Genomic DNA, 27,349 nt, shown 5'->3' on the forward strand with positions numbered 1-27,349 from the left:
GGCTGATGCTGAATAATCTGTCCTTGTAGCAGAGGTAAAATTAAGTTTAACATTGTGGAGGGTCTGTGAACTAACCTACCCTGCATTGAGGTGATTGATGTAAAACATAGGAGTGATGCCCCAAAGCCCATCTCAGCATAGTGCTGCCTGCAGACTGGGGAAAGGCTCTACATTCTTTCACTATTTTGTGTCTCCATTAGGATTGACAAGCAAGTAATGTTTTGTGTTGCTGCATGTTTGCATTTAGGATATCCTTTTGAGAGGAAAAGAGCTTCCAGTAGTTCTTTGTTCCTGTCAGAACAGAAATAGCTATAGCCCAGGTTCCTGTTAATAGGTGGCAATTGAGGAGAGCTGCTGGGAACGGAGCACAGTCAATTAGATGAGAGGAAGGGTCCAACAAACAGAAGTGAATATAATTCATAGCCCTTTTTGCTTAGATAACCACCATAGGTGGCCAGACATGTCTGGTCTTCTGGTTTTGTTATTCCTACTCCAGCTACTTTTCTCTTTCTGGCTTTAAATATTCTAATGCTGCAAAATTAGCTATCCTGTGTGGCACAGTAAGAACCTGACCTTGTCAAGCATTGCATGTTCTGGACAGGAAAGAACTGAATGAGATTTAACACTTTGCCTCTGTTCTGTTAAATCTAAATTATTTTTCTACTTACTGTTCTCAGCCTCTTCAGTGCAGTCGAGAAACATCTGAAGGAGCACAAGGTGAAAGAAAGTAATCCAATGAAGAAGCACTTACAGGGAAGCAAGTCACAGCCTGTCTGTTTAAACTGTTGCTGTGAATTAGAGGAGGTCACACAAGTTGTTTCCTGATGCTTGCATCCCTGTGTGCTGTGGATTTCATATGTCTGTGTCACCATGTTCCTCAGCTGCCTGTAAGGAAGAGCTCTTCTCTCTCTTAAGAGCTGTGAAAGACATTGAGAAATGTTACTCGGGTAAGAGGCTTATACTAGAGGTGCTCATTTGCTCATGCACAGAGGTGAAGGATGAGATGAAGTAGCTTAGAATGGCATTGTATGAATATTCAGGATCATTTCTATAAGCTCCTTATGAATGTGGACAGTTCTAGAAGGTGAAACCCTTTAACTCAAATATTTGTTCTGGTTTTGGTGGGGTGGGCAAATCTTCCTATGTTAACCATTGGCTGTTTCCCATGAGCAATAAACCTGAATTTATCATACCAGTAAATATAAAAGCAGGAACAGATATTGTCTTGAAATCCCAGAGTCAACTTCAGCTTGCCTCTGAGGTTTCTGTGATTTCACTAGATGATTTTATTTATGTAATTTTGATTCTAGAACATACCCTATTTGTAAGCATGTGTTGCTTGATCTTTTCTGACAGCCCAGTGCCCACAGCAGAGAATTGCTTTCTGTTGAAATCCCCAGCTTACATTTTGCAGAAGGCATTGGGCACAGCTGGCTTTTGCGGTGCTGCATGCCAGAACCTCAGCTGAGCTGGGGGCCCCAGCACTGCTCCTGCATACACTTGAACAGCATGACAAAGCTGTGGTGTTAGACAGGCTCAGCGTGACCTGCTGCCCAGCCTGCAGGGACTGCTGTGCTGAAGCTGACAATAAAGGTGGAGTTGAAGTGCAGGAGAAGAAGGATCACCCAGTAGAGCTTGTTAAAGGCAAACAGCTCATGCTGAGTGTTGGCAAAAGCAATGTCACAAATGGTGAAAAAGTGACTGTAGTGGTAAATGCTGACTTTCACACCCCTAATTAGTGGCTGTCAAAGCTGATTCAAGACAGTAATTCAGCTGTGCAGTGTTGAATTGGCTGGTCTGTGGGGGAAGGAGAGTCAAACCTCCACAGATGATTTCTAATGGATAAGACAATTTATGTAGAGCCCTAAGTGTTGTTTGTCTGCCACATGTACTCCACCAGTGATGGAGGATGGTTGGGTTGGGAGCAAAGGCATTGTCAAGTGGGATTCTGTAAAGGTAAATACCCACCCTTCTCAGATGGGTGATAAACCCTGTGCCCTGACAGAGGTTGCAGTGCATCAGAGAAATATTTTTGCATTTTTAAGGTAAAACTTCTGATTTATAGAAAGTTTGGAAAAGTTACAAAACCTATCACACAGCTTTGTTGCTTATTAACCCAGCTGGCTTTTTTAGCAGAATATTTTGCTGGGCTATTTCCTCTGGTATAATCCAGAGGAATTTGAAACAAGACCATTAGTATGAAAACACTGGTGAAGCTGAGAACTATTCTTAACCCACTGGGAACACTGAACATTTTCCAAGTCTGCATAAATCCTAAGCACAAATCTAATTCAATGGTGTGTTTCCTAAGACTTGTTTTAACTAGATCTATTGGAAAGGAACAGACACATCTAGTAAATGTAGACAAAATGCTATGTGAACCAGCTGGAATATTTCTGTATTGTTTTAAAAAAGCATGTGACTTTTTTTCACCATTTGTTATGAGGATATCTTGATAAGAATGAATGAGTTAAGGTTGCTTCAGGAATGGGACTGGGTGGAAGTTATGGGACAACAGACATGTCCAGCTGACAACCCTTGGAAGTTACTACATGGGCACAGGAGATGAACAGAGCACTTGAGAATTGCACAGATATGAACAAAAACAAAGGGAGATTTAATCCGTGGGACTTTTTAAAAGGTCAAAATGCAGCATGATCTCAGGGAAGTTAATGGAGAAAAAACTGATAAAGTCAAAGCCAAAATACAGGGCAGGTCTGCCAGTATGGAGCTAATCTGCTCCATTTATTTGTATTTCCACTCAGGGCTTGTGCTGTAAAGAAATACTATTTGAGGACTGAGTACCACTCACATTTCCCTTTTGCTTGATAAGAACTTTTTTCCCTAAAGAAAAATAGTCCTTGTTATGGCTTTGGCCCATGACTTTTTGTCAGCTTCAGAATCCTGGCATAGTGGATGCTGGCAGGGAGCCAGAGATCCCTGAGACCAGCCCCCTGCTGACAGCAAGATCAGCTAGTGCAGTCTGCCCAGGACTATGTTCAGTTGGATTTTGAGTATCTTCAAAGGATGGAGATATCCTACATCCTCTCTGGACAACTTGTCCTAGTGCTTCCCCACCCCCAGAGTAAAAAAGTGGCATTTATCTCCTCTTCCTTCTCCTATGTCATCTTTTGTGTGAATGGAATTTCCCATATTTCATCTGCACCCGTTTCCTTTTGTTCATTCTGGTTGCACTGAGAAGAATTTGGCTCCATCTTTGCTTCCTCAAATCACACCACCATTGTTCCTTTTACTCAGTTTCACCTTCCAAACACGGGAGATGACTTTTCTGTCCATTGCTTGTATGTTTTGCTAATACCAGAAATGTAATAATATGTCTCACCTATCTTGGCTTTTTTACCAAAAGTATTACAAATATCTGTGGTCTGACCCTGCTTACATTACATGCAAAGGGAATCTCAGAATGTCATAAGTGCCAAGTTAAAAACTTTTAATACCTATGTGAGATGCCCTGTCATCAGTATAAAATGCAAGTGTTACAAAACTAAGCAAGACTCAAAACCTGAAATATATTGACAAAAATAATTTGGCAAGGCTGAAGTCTTGCTTCTTCAATAGATTACTAGAGCAGAACACTGGGATTCAGTGATGATCCATTTCTCTGCTCATTGCACCTAAATTAACAAGATTTTTGAATGCATAGGCTGCAAGACCAAAGTGTGTCAAGTGAAAGGGTGAAAAGATTTGCAGTATGTAATTCCAAATGCATCAACCAGACTGACAACAGTTTAAAAGTGAAGACAGGAGTTGTTCAATGTTTTTCTGACGAGTGACCCTGAACCCTCATTGCAAAATAATATGCTAGATAAACATGTATCTCATACATGAGATACAGCAATATCTGAAGAGAAGCTTTTGCCCAGAATACATCAGAAGAGCAAATTCTTTTTACCATGGTCTTGAATATACCAGGCCTGTAGCTACCGCCTATGCAATATCAAATAAAAGAAGGCAGGACTGAGTCAGTGGTAGGAGCTGTGGTAGTAAGAACTGTATTTCTGTGTATGATGGGAGGGGAACTTTACCCCTTTCTGCTTTCCATTGGTCCCTCTGATACTGTGCAGCCTTCTCCATCTGCCTCACTGTGCCCTCCTGTTTATCCTTATTTTGTTGTGTGACAATTATCTGAGTGTGTGGACACCTCAGATGTATCTATCTGGAGAAAACCAGAGTAGTCTCAAACTGACTTCTGTGCATCTAGACTTTGGAGGATAAATCCAGCTAAGTAACCTGAAAATTATGCTATTGTCACCTGTTATGTTGTACAGATTATGAGGAATAAGAAAAAATGAAAGTAGCACTTATGTGCCATAGATACCCCTAAAAAAATGTAGGTATAATAACAGCAACAACAGAAATGTGGGTGTATGGAAGGGAGGCCTGAACCCTGAAACAAAACATGAAATATTCCCATGTAAAACACTACTGACAATTTTATAAATCAGCTAATCAGAAAAACATAATTTTCTAGTGGATACATCATAAGAAAAGCTGGGGATCACTGCCACTTTAATTCATATTTAATGACATGAACACTCTGGGTTCTGCAAAGCTACTGAATTGTCACCTGCCTGTCTCACACAGCCCTGGAGACTGATTTTGAAATTGTGGGTAACAGTTCTCTGATTTGGAAAGAACTGGCAGCACAGCCCAGCTTGGCTTGCTTGTGATGCTCTTACACATTGAGTAGTGGTAGGTGAGAGGAGACCTGTTAGCCATACATGCGTGGTTAAACTAACACAGGCTGTGCTGCCAGATTTTCTGGAAACTACAAACGAAGACATAATCAGATGTAAGGGGAAAGGAGCAATCCAGTACAGCACACAGAAGTCTAGTTCTACAGGTTTCTTCTACACCATGTCCACTTAAATGTCACTGAAATATAAACATTAACAAAATCCTTTGACAGAGCAGGATATTAAAGTACATCATAATACACAATTATTAACCTCCTAATTTAATGAAGCATTGCACCTCATTGTAACAAGCAATTTGTGCAGTAGAATAATTTAGGAAATAAGAGACCTATTTATAGCTCCTAGTAATTTAAAATTATCCTAGAGGTGAAAACAAAACAAAAAAACAAGTCCAAGGTGATGTCAAGGAAAGATTTTGGACTTGCTAATTCATGATGTTCCTTGACCATACAGGGTTTTTCCTCCCTCCTATTTCCCTACCCCTTCCAGTTTCTGCGTTTCTATATACAGGCACCCATAAGTGTGTCAATAATGTAACAGGATTCTACTCTGTACACATGAGAGGGAAGGACACAGCCAGGCTCTATGTTCCTGCTCAGTCTGTATGAAAGCAGATTCATAATTTATGATTCTGCTGAATAAGTCCAGGTACCAGTGCATTGCAATGATTAATTTAACAAAGCTTACTTAGAACTGACACCACAAGTAATAGCTAATGGCAGCTTGTTTCACTCCTGTAAGTGCACATTAGCTGTTACTTTTAAGAAAGAACAAAGGGCTGAAAATCTGCTCTTCCTAGTCAGTCTGACAGTTAAACTGGGAGGTTGCATATTTCTGATTGCTCAGGTGATGTCACATAATTGCTCAGGTTTTTCAGCTGCTTGAAGGGTAAGTTTCCCTCCATGCATGATCAGGGCTCAGTATAATGTATAATCAAGGTGAATGCTTATGCCTTTCATGAGCCCATGGTGGCTACAGATAGCACTCAGCCAGTCTGCCAGTGCCACGAGGCTTACTTGGCTTGTTTTGGACTTAACAGTTGCTCCACGCCTGGGACACTGTACTCAGCCTTCAAGTGCACCTGGACAAATGTTTTGAGGAACACTTTGCAACTGTAACTATGTGCCTGTCAGCCACTTAGTGCCATGAGCTGCTGATGTTTCTTGGTGCAACTTTGACTTACCAAACAGGTTTGTGAGACAAGGCTGGCCAAACAGTTTGGTTCATCAGCTCAGCAGTGAACATACCTTCCAGACTGCCTCAAAACAGTCAGATCACTGGACCTGCCATGAAAACAAATTAACTTAATATAAAAATACTTTTAACCTGTAATTGAATGTTTTTGTTAGGGAAATTGCCAAATCCCCATTTCACGTGAACAGATATGTGAGTCATTACAGCTGAACATGTTTATTGTACATGGCAGTTCTTTTCAAAACACACGTTTAAACAGATGGCTTATGTTGACTATTAATGCAGTTCCTGCAATTAAGTTCAATCTGAACAAAGTCGACACAGACTGACATTCTATTGACATCAAAGCTGCTGTATTGCATCTTCTCCCTACGGATGTTCAAATTTGGATCTGCTACTACAGCCTCACTGAAATGTCAACTGTGATAAGTCATGATGCAACTGAAGAGGAGCGATAAGGTACCTGGAGTCTTCCTAAATTACTTTTTGACAGGGATTTATTATTTACATATTCATGCTGTTACATTTCAATGGTGAAAGTCCACGTTTGAGCAAATTGCTAAAAATAAACAGCAGTAGGAAGCAACTTTCTCTCTCTACAGATGCGGTGAGCTCAAACCACAGGCAAGTGAACTCCCCATACAAGGAGCTCAAGTCCATGGTGGTGCCGTCCTGTACTGCCCACAAATGCTGCAGTCAGGTTTATGGTCCTGCAGGCAAATGACAGAAAATACAAAAGGCCACATACGTGGTGAAACCCAGAGCTCTTGAAGTGCAGTGTTGTGTTGAGGCAGGATATTGCAATAGTGACTGGCAGACGAGTGTGTCAGCAGCTCTGGTGACACAGCCCAGACTACAAAGCTGAGGCTGCTTTGCGGCTTTCTGATACACAGTCCATTTTGATGTGTTTAAAAATGCCAGACAGATTTCTCCTCTAAGAATTTTTTGCAGAGTCTTTGGAATTTATGTAAACATTAATTCCTGCAGCAAAATGCTTCATACTTTAGCTGTGCACTATGTGAAAAAATGTCTTCCCTTCTTTTCAGTTAGCTATTATTTTCATTTGAAAATCTGCAGATCTTTCATTGGAAGAAACACTGAACAATTGTTCCCTACTCACTGTCTTTTGTCACCAATAATTTGACAAGTCTATTTTATCATCTGGTGTGTTTTGCAGCCTGAGGGATTCTATGCTATTTTTATCACTTTTTCCTCTATTAACGCATCAGTAATTTACTTACCTATCTCAGTAATTTCCAAACACCTGTCTGCAGCATGTAATGTGTTGGCCCTGAAGCTGGGTTTGTATGGCTGCAACTCAGCAAAGAGGGCATCCAGCCCCTAGTGATCCATTTAGGAGCTGTTTACTGTGACTTCTAAAGCGACACAAAAGAATGGGTGTACCTAGGTTAAGTGAATTAGAGTAACAGGAATAGTTTAACAAGCATATCATGTCTATTAGATACTGCTTGCCTTTCTCTCCTTCCTTGGTACTGTCCTAAAGCAAATTCCATCTTTACTAATTCCTCTACTATATTGTTCACTTTCATGTAGTACAGGGAAAACATAGATTTCATATATGTCTTTAGAAAGAAATGTTTTCAAATGTCCTTTCATTATTCAGTAGCAACTTTGTAAACATGCATGGAAGCAGCTTTCATACAGCACAGAGCTGTACAGTAGTTCTGCTATTTTTCCTATCTGCTCTCACAGGGCCTATGACACACATTCTTGAAAGATCTCCAAGTGTCACTGCATGATGCTGGACAAGGCCTGAGGTTGAAGCAGAACAAGGTCCCTTCTATTTCCAAGTCTGGCACATGTTTAGTGTAGCAGGGCTGGCACTGCCCTGCAGTGAAACAGCCTCCATGCTGGAACTCCACCAGAGCTTGTTTGCAGTCACACTCATGCAAATACCCAGGCAACCATAGCCAACAATCTAATTAAGTCTGAACATTGATACATGCAACCTAAACCACAAATAATTACCATTCTTTGAGTGGAATTCACTGCTGAAATTAAAACAAAAACAAAAACAAAACAACACTATTTCTGGGAAAGGCTTTCTGAGGAACAACATGAAAGCTCTCTGAGGAACAACATGCAGTGCTTAAATCACTTCTGATTTGTTTTTTACTAGCAGCTTTAACAAAATTTACACCTCATGAAGAAGAAGAACAGCTATGTATCTCATTACATAAATCTGACCTTTAATTTCAATAAATATAATACTAATGAACTGTACAGAATTATTATTTCAGCACTCTCTGATAATAAAATAATCTAACTTTACCAAACAACACTTCATTTTACACTCCTGAAAAATCATATACACTCTCTCACAAAGCCAGTGAAATATCCTGGCAATAGTAGATTTTCTGTCTAGAAAGCTATAGTTAGTGTTTTAGCTGACCACAGATCTAGGAAGGAAGTCTCGAACCCAAAGGGGGAACAGCCTGGATGCTTCTCCAGTAAGATGTAACTACAGCAACCACGAGGCACAGATATTTGCCTTTCTAGAAAGGAGCAAAGTTGTGCTGGAGCTTGATTAAATATTTGTGAAGCTGACTTAACATCCTTTCACCAAGTGAATGTATCATGCTCTAAACAGCTGTGTAAAAATAACCTACAAAACCAGATTATTTTTATAATTTTTCTTGAAAAATTACTCCAGAGAAGTACAGGTAATGAAGAGGTACCAGAAACATTAGGAAGCTGATTACAATTGTAGCTCATAAAGCTGGTTACTTAGGTTGCTTGATATTTCTTGTCATTGGAGGTGGATTTTAGTCATTGCTAACTTTGTAAAATCACAAGCTTTTGGTCTCATGTTTTCTAGCCTGGATGTTAACTTCAGACTGTATTTTAGTGAAAAAAATTATTAATTTTTCTTGTTTCTGATCAAGGTGTGTGTATATGAACTCTGAAGAGTAATCAAGGCTGTTTGGCCCATGCATGCAAACAGAGTCAGACTTTGCCCATCAAAGCTGCTCTGGGCCCAGCACAGAGCTTGTATTTTTTTGTGCTTACATTGCCCTTGTGCTAGAACCTAATGGATGTATGATAAGAAGGAGGAGTGAAGACCAAGAGGAGGGAGGGGTCACCTCAGGGAGCTGGCAGGACATGGCAGTCCTCTGCAGGAGTGGATAATGACTGGGAAAACAGTGGTGGCTGGGGGGACCAGCCCAGCTGGCCAAGGACTCAGCAGAAAAACAGCTCAAAGAACTGGGGCTCTGAGAAGACAAAAGAGGGAAGAGAGTCAAACTAGCAGAGGAGGAGCTAGAGCAATGGAGATTTGGGAAAGAGTGTAGCTGCACTGGTCAAGGTAAGAAAATCATCAATAGCAGAAGTTTCTCAAGCAGCAGAACCAGTTTTTTGGGTTTGAGGATAAAATATCCCAGGTTAGTAGAATTTACTCTTTAATGTGTGTTTTCTGAAAGCTGTTTTAAAATAATTTATTTCAAAAATATAACATTAGCGATTGCTACTATCACAGGAAAAAGCCAGATATGTGCTGGAGCAGAAGCTTCCCAAGTTATTTCGGAAGGATATTGGGAGTGAGAAATTGTTGGTCAAAGGGCAGGGGATGATGGGGGAAGGCAGCCCATAGAGTCACTTTGCGTGAGAGGAAATCTGATGAATGCTGCTGGTTAGCAATCAATGCCTGCAAGTTACATGCATTCATTGAAGAATTTCTCAAATCCAAATCATGGAACAAATTGAAGGAAAAATTGACACCTTATGGCCACCACATTTCTTGAATTTTCCTCCCTACTAAATAAATGATATCATTTTGCTGGTGCCTTATTTTCAGCTTCCTGTTTTTAAGTTTATTGGCATTTCCTTCAGTCCCAGAAAAACTCATTTACTGACAGATTATAGAGTAGTTAGTTTGTGTTTGTTTAGGCAGACATTCAGATTCTGACATTAAAGACTAATATCTACTTCCCTTCGGCTTGTGGATAAATGCAACAAACTTTCCACAGTCACGCAGGTAAATAAGGATCTTTACAGATCAAGCAGGACAATTAGTGTGGTCCTCTTTGAAAAGTTGTATCACACTTGAAAACAGCAGCTCTCATTGTAACCTTGTGTCTGCTGAGCATCAGTAGGATTCCTGGTCTGTGCTTCCATGTTCTGTGCCGCCAGCTATGAGGAATGGAGGTCTTTTTGGCAGTGGTTCTGATAAATTGGTAGGCCATAAAGCTTGATATCAGATAAAAGTAGGTGTGAATGATGATCATATGTTTATTTTGTGGTTTCTATTAATTTTGTGGTTTGGTCCCCCCCACTCTCAGCATTTGCTGCAAGTGAACAGATTTTGCCTTTTCCATCTAGTGGCAGTCTGTCTGCATGTATCAAAGCACCATCAGGTTTTTTCCTTGCTTGCATGCAGAGTATGAGCCATCATTCAGGGTGACATCTAGTGAGGCATCCTGGCCGTGCTGGCAGCTGTGGCATAGTGCAGGTGTCCTTGTTCTTCTCTGTACTTTGCCGTTGACAACTGATTGCGTAGAAAGAGGCGGTGCAAGCAGGATACACACATCTTTAAGCTACAAAGCAATTATTTGTTGCCTTATTCACATAGTTGAGACTGACAAGTTCCCAGACAAAGGAGAGCTGGCAGGGACCTGACAGCAACAGGGGAAAACAGTGTTCTCTTGTTCCCTGGTACCAGCTCAGCTCATCCTCAGAGTTGTTGAGTTGCCTTCCTTCAATCCCTGTTTTTGATTTAAGTCTTCATGCCTTTCCAGGAAGTGGCATTCTTAATCTCAACAATCTTGCCTCTGTCTGTAAAGTTCTCTTTCTCATTTTGTCCAGCCCCAGCTGACACACAGCTCTTGCTCACAATTTGGGGATTATGGTGCTGTACTTCACAACAGAGCCTCAGGTTACAGAGGGCTGAGACAAAAGGAGGAGGGTAACAGAGGAGGTGCTGCCATGATCTCTACAATCTGTGGCTGTGTGCTGAGCAGGGTGGTTGGTCTGGGAAATCTGGCACACACCCCTCCCCTCCACTCTGTGCTGGCATAGAGCTAAGAGCCCATTGCTTTGATTAGGTAAAGCTGCATGGAAACCATTTTGGAGAATGCATTCTTTTCTTGAAGAAAATAATTAATTCCCTCAATTGTCTAATACTGACACAGCCCTATTTATCAGGATCTAAAAGAATCACCCTGGCACCAGACAGTTCCTACTTGCCTTAGAAAAAGAGTTATTCATAAGTATCTTCCAGGAAAGTTCTCATCCAGCATTACTGATGGAGGAGAGAACAGAAAATTTTCATGGCTAAGCACTGCAGTTTAGGGACAAATTTGAGCTCACAGTGAAGAAAAGGGAACCAGAGGATGTTACAAGCCTGTTAAGGATTGATGAGCATGCAAGAAGTCTATGCCATATATTTCAAACTCTACTATTATGTAATAAAAATTGATAACTCTTGTGGATTTTTCTTTTTTTCTTCTTTTTTATGCATGTAATTTATTTTTTAAATTTTATTTTCTTTGCTAAGTATATGACAGCACTGAAATTTATGAATTGAAATGCTGTGCTTGAAGTGAGAGCAGTTGAAGTAAAATTATCTGATATAAAACCCCAATGGTGACCATGAAATTATAACAGATGTGAGACTGAGAAACTCAAGCTGCCTGGACATATTGAGTAAATGCTGTGCTGGGACACAAGGCAGTGTAATTGCTTGGTTCATCAAGTAGCCAGATACCCACAGCATAAGAAAACAGTCCTGACATACTCCTAAACCAGTATGCAAGATACATAGTAGTGGATGAATAGTTGTGATTTGCACTAGAGACCATCATGTACTCAAATACCAACCCTGGAGGAGGAAAAACATTATTTACTCCAGTAATACATAAAAGAAGACAAATGAAGAGGCTTCTGGAAGGAGATTTAATACAAGATGTGCAGAGAGGATTTAGAGAACTCTAATCAAAGACTTAGAAGTATGCACCCCCATCCAATGTGTTTTCAAGAAGACTAAATCACAAAGAAAGTGGTATGGCTAAACAGGAATGGGAGCCTTATTAAAATAAAGAAACATTAAAAAAAAATCTGATCCAAATAATAAAAATTGAGAAAAGCATAAGCTCTGGTTTTAGAATTAACTTCCCCCCACAAAGGAAGCCATTAGAACTGAGCTGTATCCCTATCATTCTTCAGTTTGCTAGAGAAGCTCTTTTATTATTCTCCTGTACAATATGTTCACCTGTCCTCTGACCATGCTAGTGGATACATTTGAATTCATCTTTCTTCACAAGGGGTGGCCAACTCTAATGAAGGCCTTTGTTTTTAGAAGTCCTAAGTTGTGTTTCATGAGAAACCTGCAAAAGGCTGTTAAATATGAAGACATAATCTAGCTCTGTGTGCTTTTTTGTATTTTATTATTTTAAATGATAAGGGTAAATACTAGCATCACAGAAGCACATCACATAGGCTCAACTACTATAAACTAAAATGAGCAATATTATAATCCAACAAAATGACAGTTCAGATTAGATAGTGTGTTCACAACTTTATGAAGTCATAAATCTAGTACAGTATGTAATCAAAGCATGTGCCTGCCAAAGAGCAGAATGGCTATTTGTTAATTTTGCATTAGGTGTTTGAAACAGGAGTTGTTTCCCTTTAGCAAACGCCTGTCTGTAACAGAGGACTTGAGCAACTTGGGATTGCCAGGGCCAGGGTTTGCTGAATGCAAGAGAGGATAAAGCCTCTTTAGCCAGGGTTAAGGAACTACAGAGATCTAAGCAGGCCCTTTACCATTTTCTGTTCCAACACTTTCTCCTGAAAATCTCATCGCAGCTGCAGAGCTATTTTTTGCCCTTTCATTATTTGTTGCCTTTACCTACATGAGCACAAAGCTTGCCAATGGTTTGGCATAAAGGTTCATCTCTGGACCAGCCTCAGGACTAACAACGGTAGATCAATATGGCCAACTTTCAGATCACTCTGTTTTGATCTCAATTTAATCAACAACATTATGAGCTGAGGTTTACTTTTCAGATAATTATGGACTGTCTCTACAAACTAGTACTGTCTGATTTTTTGCACTGGCTGACAGTCAAATTAATTGTGCACTTTGAACACAATCTGTGGAACCCAGTCCTCTCCAAGTGGGAAATCTTTAAACTTACATCCTTTTCAGAGCTGGAGTTCATCCCTCTGTGCTACAAATGAAAATCTCAGAAAGAATCCAACTATCTATTTTAGGTTAGGGAACTGGAAAAATGTTTTTTTGGTTTTTTTTTTTTGTTTTTTTTTAGTTCATCTGAGAACATGTCATAATTTATGTGCCCATTGTATTTGTCAAGATTATTCTTCTGTGTCCACTGAAGCTTTGGAGTTTTTGTGTAATCTGAACATATTTTATTTTAGAAAAAAAAGTACAAACAAAATTGCTGTAAATGTACCTAAGTTTCCATGTCTTGTCTTTACAGTATGTAAATGGATTATATTTTAGAGTTTGAACTATTCAAATCCCACTCTAAATTCTATGGTTAAATATTCTTAGTGCTTCTCACATATTCAGTAAAAGCTAGTGTTATATAAAATATTTTTAAGTGAAAAAACGTATTTCTATACAGCTTATTAGCATTAACTATGGAAAAATTGGAAAACCCTTTTTTTCCAATCACAGCCTGAAAAAGTCCTATATGATTGAACTGACTGATGCCTTAATTAATTATGAGATGCTTTTATCCTTTCCTGTCTACATTGATTCCCAGAAACAGTGGTGCTTCTGCACACAGTTTAACTCCCTTGTAAACACCCCCATCTGCTCAGTGTTTTCCTTCCTGCATAACTTTTACCTCAGTGGTAAAAGCAGCTGACTGAGGGCATTAGGCAAGAAATACATCTGTTCCTGCACATCGCCTTGTTAAAATGAAATGGGAAATCAGGCAATGGTGATTCTCTCAGATGATCCCTATGTTGACAAATGTCAGTTGAGTTCAAGGGTGTGGGTGACAGGACACTTCAGTGACTATACCTTAAATGCTTATGTGTCAAAGAGCATTTTTATTTACTTCTTGGGGACTCTTATAATTTAAAGCTGCTTTTCTCAAAATTCTCAAAGTCAATAAAATTTTATGTGATTATTGGCCAAACATTGTGTCATGGAAATCATTATTATTCCACTGCCTCCAAATATTTTTCTTGGTCTCAAGAGAAGCAGTGTCATCTTCAGATTTGACTGTTTTAATGGCAGAAGTACACACAGAGTGTTTCAGTGTAGTTTAGAGCAGTGGAAGGATCGTTCCAAACTCTGACAGAGACTGGGGGTGGGCCCCTTTCATGCTAGTGACAAGTTTCAGAAGCAGGATGCCAGCAAAATTCAGCTCACCAAAGGCACTTATACTGACTGGCTCTGTACTCTGTACACAGAAATCTCATGCTCCCAGTTTTATTCCCTGGAATTTTCCAAGAGCAGCTATCAGTTTCAAAGGTCCCAGAGCCTCTACAGGGAAGAAATGTCTCTGCAGACCAGACAACTTCAACAACACAGTCATAGTTCCCATGTTATACTTGTGCTGCTATACTAAAATGCTGAATTCAGAATTTGGTCTGCTGGTTGCTGTAATGGCAAGTGTTTGTTGTACTTGCTGTTCTCATGAAGTGAACACAGACAAACTACATGGATTGTGTGTTTTGTGGGCAACTGTATCCTTAGGTGTTGCTCAACTGCATTGATCCTCATAGAACACGGTCTCACCAGAGAGTTTGCCAGCTTTCAAGCTGAATTTTGCTTGGAAGCTGTGCATCTCCATGCTGACTTCAACTTCTTCCAGAGGATCAGGAGATAACTTCCATATTTGGCAGTCTTTGGTTTTTAAAGTGAGGACTGACCTATTCTTACTAATTTTAACTCTTGTGTAGATCTTATCCTGTGCATTTTAGAGGAGAGAAAATAAAAATAGAAATGACACAGACTGTTTGCATGAGAAATACTTTAAGTTGGGACAAAATACCTGGATGTCTACCCAGGACAGCATCTGGTATTACATAGGTGAATAAGTTGAATAAGTGCAGCATGGACAGGCAGGCTACAAGGTGTGCTGGAGACTACTATTTAGAGGTGTCAGCTGGATCAAGAATATTTAGTTTGGCATTTTAAAGAATTTTTAAATGGAGATTAAAATAAAGAAAGGTATGAACATGAGTGGTTTCTGATCTAGCAGTGGAATTCAGATAGATCCCTATGTCCATGCAGTTAACCCCTAATGGGATTAGGATCTGGTATAATGTGTAAGGTAACAGGCACCTTGATGTGTGTCTGTAGTTCAGGATTACTACTTTGCAATTTTAATGCATAAACCAAGAGATTTGTCATTTCAATAATCTGATTTGCACAGACTACTACAGCACAGCACGTGAGTGCCTAATTCAGGTACAAATTTATTTAACAGAGTACTTCTTTGTTACAGTAACACCAGGAAAAAAGTACATGTGGTTCCTGCTGTCAAAAATAAATATGTGGAAACAGAATAAGCACAGGGTCCTAACTTCTTTCTCATCTGCCAAGTACAACCTTCCACCTAAAAAACCCAATTACCTGTAAAATGTAGTTGTTAAGCTATTATTTTATTAGGTATTATTAAATAGCTTCCTCCTGACAAGTGACAGCTTACAATATATGCAATAACTTAAAATACCATATGTATCCATAGGCTTCAGCCTTTCCAAGTCATGTTTGCTGAATGTGCAGAGGATTAATGTTTCATGAGAAAGGCAAGCTTCAGAAATCAGGTTAATCTATAAATAGCTTCATTATTGAATGTTGGCATTTAGGGCTGTGTAATATTTTGAAAATTAAGGGTTTGTGTTTTCCAGTATTTTCTACAAGTAGTTAACATATAGTCTGGGCCTGGTTGCCTTTATTGCTTCCTAAGCAGCATCCAAGAGGCTGTGGGGACAATCCACTTTGTACCTACGAGATCACAAAGACTGGGATACAGCTAGAACTGTCAAAAATCAGTGTGAGTAGGATATTGCCAATAACTCAATTCTTTGACATTTCTTCCTCTCTGTTTTTATTGAAAGCCTTTTTTCATAAAATATCAAGTGAAGGGCAAAGAAAAGGAAGTGGCACTAATTTGTAGGAGAGCTGTACCAAATAAGGAGCTTTTCTGCTGAGGTGACCATGACACCTCAGTGCCACTTTCTGATTTGGCACAGTTGTATTACAGCCTTGAAAAACATGGGTTCAGCACAATCTGATTGCCAAACTTGACATCTACAACTATCTTATGAACTATCACTATTAAAGTTTCCAATGGAAGTGAAGTCAGGATTTCACTAGAGCACTATCAATACTTATATGAATCTCCTGTTTGGGTGGTGGCAGTGTTGCAATGTCACATTGCCTGCAAGGAAAAAAGTTGCAACTCTTGGCTACAACTTTAAGTATCTAAAAGTTAAAAAAAGTCAAAGAATACTAAAGTTCCAGAGAAGATTGGAAGGTCAAATATGAGGCAGACTTTTAAAATCAGGCTTGACTGCTTAGTATCTCTTATCTGTTGAGAAGAACTAAAGAACTTAAGGGCAGATACTATGTGTTTGAGTTCAAGTACAGTATTCAAATATGTTGTATGTTCTGACCTTCAAGTGCCTCACTTCTGGAATAACTGGTAACTTGCTACATTTGGCTATGTACCTACTTCTTATGTGAGAATCCTGATCTAATAAATACCCAGACTATGCATATAAAACAATAACGTTGAAATGATAAGTGTACTTCAATTGAAATACAATAAACTCTGAATTTAGATAAGCTTTAAAAATGCCATTTAAAAGTTAGTTCCTCATATGAATTAGTTCCAACAATTAAGTGGTAATATAAAGACTATGTTTTTCTGTAATAAGAAATTACAGTAACCCTCAGTCTTTGCAATCTTGCAGATTTGTGTGGAAAGATGTATCCCCAAACCCAGCAACTTACCCTCTCTTGAGTGTCACAGGGTCTGGAGAGGGTAGTAGCCTCCACAAGTTCAGCTTTGAATAGCAGATTTTGCACCCTTGAAGCACCCAACCAGTGTACAAGAGGGTAAAGAAGAAAAAGAACATATTTGCATTAAAAAGTTGCTAAGAAGACTATAATTTTCTCATTATGATTTAGTGGGTTTTGCTGGAGGACTCTTCCAATGTCCAAGTGCATGTGAAAAAATTGAAAATTTCTAGGAAGGGCAATAGCTTGGAATAATAGATATTTTATGTGTGTTTTCACAATGAATAAATTCAAGCTCTTATCCATGAATGAATTTATATTTATAAATTAAAATAAATATGTTTTGTCCAGACTAGACTATTATTGCTTTGTTCCTCACTTAAAGGTATCATATTCATTAAAATAAGCACATTTTTATTTCAACTAATTTTCTACCTAACTAGTGGCATTTTCATCTTCACAGCATATCACTGAAACAAAAAGATATGACTCTCAAAAGTTCTGTCAGACAAACCCTCATGAAAAATTAAGTTAGATTTTTCTTATGATATAACTTAGCTATTTTTTGAAGATTCCCTGGCTCAGGATAAAATACAGCAATGTGATTTAGATTCCAAACTTCAGCTGATATGATATGCATGTGATCAATACTGATAAGATAAACTAAGCCTCTTGGCCTAGAAATTTCATGCAGAAATGCAGATTCTATGATAAACCTTTCAGATGCTGATAAGGTGCAGCAGATAAAGGAAATGATTCCTCAAACTCTATTGAAAACCACCTGTCACAGTCAGATTGGCCATGGAGCTGTCATCATCTGTGGATACAGCATTATTTCATACCATGTGGTGTTTACACTTTGCTGTCCTTGTTTTTTCTAATCACATGAAAGCTGTAAAGATCTTTGGGTCTAGTCTTTTAAGGTCTAAGGTCAGTGAGAATTCCAATTTTTTAAATCTAGATTTCTCTGAAAATGTATTTATAGAAGCCACTGAGGATAATTTTATGCAGGGTTTGTCTTGGAGGATAATGGGTGTGTATTTATTTATTTATTTAGAAACAGATGTGGCATTTTTATAGGAGAAAAAAATATAATAATTGTCTTAGGATTTAGACAGCATGTCTGGTTTAAAAATATTCTGAGAAACAGAACTGGGGTTTCTGCAGACAAATGAAGTTATTTTTTATGAATAAGACAGGCTTCTATTTGCATATCATTTAGTTCTTACGTATTTGTGCATGCCAAGTCTTTTATATTTTATTGTTGGATCACAGAAAGGACACACAGTGAAACACTATCACAGCTTTTTGCAGATGCCAGTTCTTCTCTGAGAATCGAGACTCTCCAGCTGTTACAAGGGAAAAGGGAAAGCAGATTGCTGTGTTGGCATCTTCTTAGTGCATCAGACATCTTAATATATCTTAAACTGCTGGGTTTACTTACTGCTAATAAGATTAAGTGTTGTAAAAATTTCTAAGAAATGTCTTAATTATTAGCAGTGTTCCAAGTAGTATCAGTTGTTTTAACTATTTTGCTACTCTAATCCATGTAATTTGGGTGTTTATTCTAGTATTTGCCATAACTGTTTAAGCACCTTTTGTTTTCACTTATTGTCTATAAGTGCATTCAGCACTAATGAAATCTCCTGTGTATTACTTAGAAAAAAATGAAAATCAGTGCAAAATGAACTTATTATAAAAATTTAAAATCAAAATATAAATAAGATTAACCCCAGTATCGAATACTACTACTTGTAGAGCATTCTAAACTTTTCTTTACAAAAGACAAATTGGTAAGAAGATGAATATTGATCTTTTCCATTTGTTAGGTCCAAAAATATGTGCTTTAATAATATAGTTACTTCTGAGACTGTAACAATCCAAAATTGTGACAAGGGAAATCCTCAGTAGCTGGAAGGAATGAAACATAATCAGAGTTGACAAGGAACTAGCTGCTCAGAGAGGCTGTGGCATAATTGGGTTTTGGAGATTTTCTGAAGTTGTCCAAACACTTTTGACTTTTGGCAACCTGATCTAACTCATCACGAAGTCCTCTTATCTCTGTAGACTTTGTGATGAGAGTTGATGCAACATTACCTGGCTGATTTCCCAACTGCTAATAGGCATACAGTGTGTTTAGTGAGGTACAGTGGATAAAATTTGCCATCTGTTCACTTGCCAACAGTCAGAGGGTAGGAGCTGAGACTTTATAATATTAATGCAGTAAAACAGGAGATGAAAGCTTGGCTATTGAGCTTTCAACCCATGTACTCACCTCAGATTAGAACTGCTGTGGCTATTATTTGTTTACGTATGCAGGATTGCGTAATAGGCAACTCTAAACAAATACTTGTTGTTGCAGTTATTAATAAAATTTCAGCTCTAACTGATAACTTTTAATGCAGATTTCTTGTCTTTTTTTAGGCTTCATAGTTTTGGTAAAGGTTTCCCTAAGAAGTTTGATCAAATCTTGCCACATAAAATAGCACACCTACAAACAGAAGTGTCACAATCTTGTATTTATATTTTTTTAGTAAATTAGTGCAGTGATGGAATCATCAGATTATCAGATATTTAACAGAGTGCTACAATAATATAAAATGAGCTTTTGATGACTTTTGCCTGAGTAAAAGTAATTATTTAATTCATATTTATCAAACCAATCATTAGGAAAAGGTAAGTAGAGTGCCTGGGTTTTCCCCAGGGAGAATTAACATTATTTGTGTATTCAATGAATGGTGGGCAAATACTTCTGTTTGTCCTGGATTTGTTCTCCTAGATACAGAATTCTTATGACATATAATTTGTGGATGAGGGGGTTTTGGGTTTGTTTCCCTCCCCTGCATCCCATATTGGACTGTTTCTTTTCTTGTTGAGAACACACAAGGAATGGCACCTACCTACAGACAGAACAACATTAATGTAATTTTTGAGTGGTGTCCTGTCTCCAAGAGATTCTCAGGCAGATTAACAAAGGATTGCAGGTAATAGAGGTGCAATACTATGTGCCTTTATTTTCAAGTAATATTGCAGTATTTAAACCACACACATGGTTGATAAAATATCTAATAAAACTGCTCACAGGTTTTCCATTCTTAATTCCATTTATTTTCCTTTTATTTTTAAAAATCTATGTAGGATTTACTGAAATGGGATATCTGACACAAATGTACTGGTTGGTGATCTTTTCCAGGTTAAATCACACTCCTTCAGGACCAATTTTTGATCCACTACATCTCATGCCTACATTTTCTGGAAAACATAGAATTGTTTAGGTTGGAAAGGACCTTTAAGATCCTTAAAGGTGCAGAACTTTTGTTCTGCACTGCCCAAGCCAGCACTAAACCACATCCTTAAGAGCCATATCCACAGGTATTTTTAATACCCCCACTCCTTCCCTGAGCAGCCTATCCCAATGCTTGGTAACCTTTCAGTGAAGAAATTTTTTCTAATATCCAACTTAATCCTGTCCTGGAGCTACTTGAGGCCATTTCCTCAAAACAGATGATTTTATGAATTCATGGAACTCTTTTAAGTTCTTTAGAACAACACTTTGATCAGTCAGGATATTATTTAACTACATAAAAACTACTTTTTGTGGTTTTCAACACCCTTTATAGTTGTGATTAAATTTTCTTTGAGTATGTTTTTTCCTGTGCAGAAATGATGAGCATGATGAAAAATGAAGTAGAAGATGGATATATAATCCTGGCTGTATTGTATAATTGTTACAGAGAAAACTTACTACCATTGATTTGCTCTTAAATTGACATACAGCTGTCCCTGATTAACCAGAACTTTTGCTTAAGCTTTAGTCATTCAGCTGTGGTTTGTATACACAGAAATTAAAATATTTCAAAACTTCATTTTTAAAAATTCCAAATGAAAAATCATTACCTAATAGAATGGCAGCAGGAAGTTTATTCACAATTTCCTGACATGTTTTCTTCCATTGTCTCTTCTCTCTGACGGGAAAAGCCAAGTCTGTACAAAACAATTAAACAAGTAAATTTAACATAAAGGTAGGCATATATATATATATGTAGGTATGTGTATATATATTTAATAATAATGTATGCCCTTTGCTTCTTCACACTTTGTGAAAAGGTGATAAAACCTTTTGTGCTGCTTGCATGCTCTGAACTGCACTATGTGGTTTACTGTGGTTTGATAAACTGAAAATGCATTTGATACATGCATTTTGATGAAGGTGAGCATCCACAATTCAAATAAAGTCAAAAGTGTTCCTAGCAAAGCTCTGTGGATTTACCTTAACTGCAGCAAGAGGGAGTTTGCAAGCCTGAAGCACAGGCTGTAACAAAACCAGAGTGGTAACAATTGCTGATGGACCTTTCCTCTGTCAAACTTAAATATTTTCCTTCAGCTTTGTGGTTTTGTAAAATCAGCTTGCACTAAGATCCACAATAGATTTGAACGCTGTTTAAAGCAATATTTGTCTAACCGTGATTATATTTATGCGGTGTTGATGTATTTTCCCATATTTTTGAGGGTGAATTCTATTGCTAATATTGTTTTCTGCTCTTTGGAATACATTTTTAGACTGAATATGCCATTTTGAGCTATCAAGTGCTGTACTTCCATGAATAATTGAGCTCCTATGGGTTCAGAATGACTTTACAGAACCAGTTTGAGATTAGCACTTCAGAGATTTAAAAATTTGTTCCAGGGCTGACATTGCTACCTGCAGGTTCACCGCACGGAGTAGCATGTTCTTATGTAATTTCTCTGCAGTCCTATTACCTCTAAAACATCTGGGCTTTGGGATTTTTTTCTCATTTGTGTTTACTTCCTCTGTGAGTTTCCTGAACTGCTAGATTTAAAGAGTTTAATTACCAGTTTTAAAATCAGAAATAGTTTTCTAAGACACTGTTAAGCACACGCAGGTCCCGCCAGTCCCAGGTGAACTGAGGTGCACAACTCGCCCTGGGACGGCGCCGGCAGCGGCAGGGCCCAAAGGCGGCGCCGCGGCCCCACACGGCGAACGGGCGGCACCGAGCGGCTCTCGGCGGGACCCGCCTGAGGGGAACCGAGCGGCTCTCGGCGGGACCCGCCTGAGGGGAACCGAGGGCGGCTGCGCCGGCGCCTTCCCCGCGCCCCCGCCAGCCTCCCGTCCCACCCGCACGGCTCCCCGGGCCTGCTGAGGAGCCGAGGCGCGATGCCGGCGCCGGGACGGCGTCCGCGGGTGAGCAGCCGGGGCGCGGTGCCGGTGACAGGACGGTGCCGCGGCCGCTCCTCCCTCACGCGGTCTCTTCGCCCCGCGAAGCGCCGGGGGAGCGGCGGCTGCGGCCGCGGATCCGCGCCGCAAGGGGGCGCCATGCGCGCCGCGCCGACCCCGCCCCGCTTCGCGCGCTCGTTCGGCCCCGCGGCTCCGAGCGCCGGCGGCGGGCTCGGGATCCTGCGCTGCCGCCCGGGGTCTGGCCGCGCCCGGCGCCGCCGCCGTTCCGCCGCTCCGAGTCCCCCCACGCCCCGCACCTCCGCACCCCGGCGGGCGCCGGGCTGCGCCCCGCCCCGTCAGCTGACTGCCGGGGGCGCGCCCGCGCTGGGTCACGCCGCGCTCGCCGCCCCCTCCCCTGCGCTCCGCTCCCCTCCCAGCCGGCGGCCGCGGCTGAGGGGCCGCCTACGCCATGGTGCTGGAATCAGTGGTGGCGGATCTGCTGAACCGCTTCCTGGGCGACTATGTGGAGAACCTGAACAAGTCTCAGCTCAAGCTGGGCATATGGGGGGGTAAGGAGCCCCTTCCCTCTGCTGCTCCGTGTCCGCCGGGCCGCCGGAGTTACCGGGGGCAGGGGGAGCAGGTCTGGCTGGCCGCGGTTACCCTGTGAGGGGTCCGCGGGCCGCGGGACCGCCGGCCCCTCTGAGGGACGAGCGGTGGCTTTGCGGGCCCCCGGGAGCAGGAGGCGAGTTCCGGGGCCGCGGCCCTCCGAGGCGGGCGGGCGGTGCGTGGCCGCACACGTCCCCGCTCCCGTGGGGGACCGTCGGTCCTCGTGTGCCCGGCGTCCCTGGCACCTCTCCCTCGCGTCGGTCTGTGGGGCGGGGGCATGGGCGCACGGCGCTGGCCTCGGAGCGCTTCGAGGGAGGAGACCGCCGACACCGATAAAACCCCTGTTATTTCTCCTATTCCTTGTCTCGGGTGCTGGGTGGAAGCACGATGGTGCTGTTGGAACTGTGGGCGGGCTTATGGCGCAGTGCCCCTGGTGCCGGTGCAGCTGATGGAGTGCTTGGGGAGCCGTGTGTTTCAGTTATCGGTGTAAATAATACGTGTTAAACAGCCGGGGAGTGCAGGTTTGTGGAGTAGCTGTTCCCGCTGAATGTATCAAAACACTTCCGTTCGCTATGCTATAGTCATGCAGAAAAGCAGCCGAAGTACTGTCTAGGAAAGCTGGCTGGTTTAGGTGCCTTCCGTAGGTAGGTCATCACCTTAGTTTTGCTCGTCATGGTTGTACGTGTCTTAGCATTTAAGCAGTATTAATACCTATACTTGAAATGGAATATAGCTCTAAGGAAACTGACATTAAAGTATTAACAGGTATATAGGCTTTCCTCAGGTATAATTCTGTGCCAGTGTTTAATTTAGAAATCCTATGACATTGTCTGCGTCAGGAAAAGTTAATGTGTTTGTGAAAACAGGAATGTGTTTTTGTGGCTCTGTGATTCATGATTTTTCTTTCATGTGAAATCATGAAAAACAAGATGCCATTTTCCAAGTCTACCCTATGTTGATAGAACTGCAATTGTCATTCACACCAAGTGAATAAGACTTCCTATTCTTGTGGGTGTATTTAATAGAGTAGAAACATGTTGATATCTAAGTTGGTGGTGTTTTTATCATCTCTTCCAACTGAAATTTTTTCTATAACCCATGTTTAGTGGCTCTTACAAATTACATGTTTCTTGTGCTATTGTGTAACTGGAATGTTTTCAGGTTTTATTCTTAAGTACTTGGTAGGATTGTGGTTGTCTTCCTTTTTCTAACATAAGTAATACTTGAAGTAATTTTTTCTGTACTTCTCCCTTTTTTCTAAACAGGTAATGTGGCACTTGACAATTTACAGATAAAGGAGAACGCATTAGTAAGTATCCTATCTGGCTGAATAAATTCTCATTTATAACACTAATAAGTTTGTATTTGTTTTATGGGTCTAAAGACTAAGACTTAGGATGAAATGTTGCTCACTGTAGTCTCACAAGAGGATACACTGAGTTCTTTTTTTACTGGTTATAGGAAGTAAGTTCTTGGTTAACTGCTTCTAATTTTGCTCATTTTACTGGAAGAGAAAGAAAAGCTGTGGCTGAAAAACAGAAGTAACTTTCATTAAGTTCCCATACTCTTCTGGAAAAACAAATTACTTGGCTGATTTTCATGTTCCTTAATTTGGATAATGAACATCTGTACTACTGAGGGAATCTTGCTCCAAAATTTAATGGGTTTCAACTTCACTAAAGAGAACTGTTACTTTTCTGTGCACTGGAAACACATTGGATCTTTATATGACCTGATCACTGGCTTCTCTTTGTTATTCTGAAATTTCATATTTTGCTTGTCTATTTCATCCATTCCTGATGGCTTTGTTGTAGTTCTAATCAATTGCTACAAATGTCTTCATGTCTAGTAGACAAGGAAGGAAAGAAGTGTTACTTTGTACACACCTTTCCTTCTAATGGGGGTTGATTCAGATTCCAGCAGTTCTGATGTAGAAAAATGCAAAGTCATGTATGTGACTGACCAGAGCCAAGACCAAATCAAGAACATAAAGTAAGGGATGGTTCTGACAACCTTACAATTGCAATGTGTTAGATTTCCATGCAAAAGTAATTAAAGGGAGGTCAGTATTAAACACCACTTGTAGAGAAGTAGCCTACACTTGCTTGAAAAAGAAGGGATCAAAGGAATATGATATGGTCCAGTTCTTCTTTTTTACTCTAGTTTGCCCATCTGCTGCTGTCTTGTTTTCCTTCTAGGATTTTCCAGTAGAAAAGAAGTAGCTTTTAATTTCTGTATGTAAATACAGTACTTTGCAAATATAATCCAAATTTATCTGATTTTTACTACTTCTTCTGTTTAATACTTTATTTTTGTAATTTACAGAGTGAACTGGATGTACCTTTTAGAGTAAAAGTTGGTCAGATAGGTAAGTTTTAGTTCCAGCACAACTACTGCAATAGAAATTTTAATACATGCTATAAGGTCAGTCTTGCCCCTGAATTTCTTTTATCAAGCTATCAAGCTTTATAAGTGTAATTATACTCACTGTTGAAACTGGCATAGAAATTCAATATGGCTGCCATCGATGTTATCTGGCAAACCCTCTTTGTGTAACTTTACAGATTGATATGAAAAACACATCTGAGAGGTTCTTCCCAAAGACATGAATGATCAAGGGAGCTGTTTAGTGTAGACAGAGTATGCATTGTTCTTTAAAGGACTGATTTAGACTATGAAGAATGAAGTTAAATTCCTGAAACTGACAAAATATGCCAAAGGTTTAGGAACTCTTAGTTTTTGGTTTTTTTTTTTAGTAATTCCTTTCCATGGTAGTCAGCATTGCTTTTTCACATGAAACATTTGTAGGAGATTTACATATGTGTAGTATTTTTTCTTCTACTTCCTGGTAAAATCCTTTTCATCCCAGTGAATTGAACTTCAGTCATGATCTCAGGTTTTGATTCAAAGTATTCTTACTCAGACTGTGACTTTTTGCTTAAATTTATAGCTTATGTTTCCTCTGCATATATTTTATTTCTAAGGTGTTTAGGACATCAAGATACAGGACTAGTGCTCTTTAATGCTGGAGGTGTTCTTTGGACCAAGCACAGTAGAGATGTTTGTTTTGATGTAATTGTATCTGCTTTGTTTAGATAAACTTACTCTGAAGATTCCTTGGAAGAATCTCTATGGGGAGGCAGTTGTTGCAACTCTAGAAGGCTTGTATCTTCTGATAGTTCCTGGAGCAAGTATGTAAACTTCTCAGCAACAGTTAAATAATGGAAGAGAAAAATATCTAAGGGTACCATGTAAATGAGTCTATAGTAGCAAGTAGTTCATGTGAGCCACCTTTTTTACATTCTGCTCTCTCAGGGAAGTTTCTACACATATGCTGGCAAGTTAATAGAAGGATGGGAGAAAACAGCACCTGTTGCTTTTATGGAGATCCTTGGTTGTATTCATTCCAAGTTCAATTCAGCAGCCAAGTTTCCTCTAAAACTTGCTTATCCTGAATCCAGTTCTGTGGCATGGTTTAGATCTTTAGCTGTTTATTTGCTGCTAAATGATAACAATCCAAGGTAATAATTCTATTTGTACTGTTTGTAGGGAGAGGGAACAGGGTCAAAGAACTTGTAGTTTTCTCTGAAATCAGTACCTCTGGTATGATGAGAAAGCTTGTAGGTTCCTGGAGCAGTAAATATATATATAGAAGAACTCAAAAATCTGTCATGCATTGCACAGACCACTCTTAAGAGTCTGAATTTCCACAGAAGAGTTCTCCTGTGAGGTAATATCTAATTGTGTAAAAACAGAAATTTTGGAGTCTAGCTGCAGTGTTCAGCAAACAACGTGTTTTACAACATGATGTTGTATATGGTGCATTGCTTGATAATGCATTTGTATAATTAGAGATTTAGGATTAATGCTTTCTCAACTTGGCTTACAGGTGTTAAATATGATGCAGAGAAGGAAGAAAAATACTTGCAGGATAATAAACAAAAGGAACTGGCAAGAATTGAGGAAGCCTTGCAGAAAGCAGCAGAAAAAGGTACTGAGTTAATAATGCAAATCTCCATTGGAATTTGAGGACTTGGGCTGTGCTGTGAAAGAAAAGTCCTGGTTTCTAATTGACTTAATAAATTTTGTTTTTTCAAGTGTCTAGCTAATCTTACTACAGTGCTTTGAAAAGCCTTTTTAGTCTAAAGCTTGAAAGAAATGTTATTTGTTTGTTTACCATTCATTTATTCAGTCAGCTTCCAAGGGAAAAGGGAATTTATTTATCTGGTATGTCTTTTATTTATTTTTTTTTTCCTTGGTGCTTTAGGGGAGCAGGATCATACAGAACAATAGAAAGTACATTGTGTGAGGGTAATGCTATCTTGCTTTAGCACCATAATAATAGATGTTTAACTGTGTGTTTTAGAGGTGCTTGTGGTAGGTTGTTCTTTGATGAAAAGAGCCTTTAAGGGGAAAGGTAAGGCTTGTAAACTTTTACTGCAATGATAATGCTTTTGTTTCAGTTTCTGCTGTGCTTCTATGATGTACTGAGGATGGACTTGTTTGGGAAATGAAACTCTTGTGAGCAGGAAATATTCATGACCCAACAAAACAACTGAGCAGGAACATAGGAACCTTAAACTTTTGCTGTAGGTCATAAAAAGTGTTAAGCTCTCAATTAAGTCCTGCAAACTTGTTTCATGGTGGTGATTTTTTTTTTTTTTTTGCTGTTTGCTTTTATATTGTCACAAC

General features: G+C 39.7%; 1 protein-coding gene and 1 long non-coding RNA gene across 5 annotated transcripts in view; one reads left to right on the forward strand and one right to left on the reverse strand.

The window, feature by feature from the left end:
- Positions 1-641: 641 nt before the first annotated feature.
- Positions 642-22,405, reverse strand: LOC110483955 (uncharacterized). Its single transcript, XR_002467661.1, has 5 exons — positions 22,369-22,405; positions 20,773-20,859; positions 16,870-16,945; positions 5,902-6,001; positions 642-917 (listed from the first exon to the last, which is right to left on the reverse strand). It is a non-coding gene; the product is annotated as an uncharacterized LOC110483955 (long non-coding RNA).
- A 15-nt stretch (positions 22,406-22,420) lies between these two features.
- Positions 22,421-27,349, forward strand: part of VPS13C (vacuolar protein sorting 13 homolog C) — a 74,081-nt gene continuing 69,152 nt past the window's right edge. For all 4 annotated transcript variants that reach the window (XM_021554234.3, XM_021554235.3, XM_021554238.3 and 1 more), the window contains exons 1-5: positions 22,421-22,620; positions 23,923-23,966; positions 24,983-25,025; positions 25,753-25,848; positions 26,547-26,648. In XM_021554234.3, coding sequence (XP_021409909.1) covers positions 22,521-22,620; positions 23,923-23,966; positions 24,983-25,025; positions 25,753-25,848; positions 26,547-26,648 — 385 coding nt within the window. In that variant the 5' untranslated portion in view covers positions 22,421-22,520. The remainder of the gene's footprint in view (positions 22,621-23,922; positions 23,967-24,982; positions 25,026-25,752; positions 25,849-26,546; positions 26,649-27,349) is intronic.

Source organism: Lonchura striata, chromosome 11 (assembly GCF_046129695.1).
Source record: "Lonchura striata isolate bLonStr1 chromosome 11, bLonStr1.mat, whole genome shotgun sequence".
NCBI lineage: Eukaryota > Metazoa > Chordata > Aves > Passeriformes > Estrildidae > Lonchura > Lonchura striata.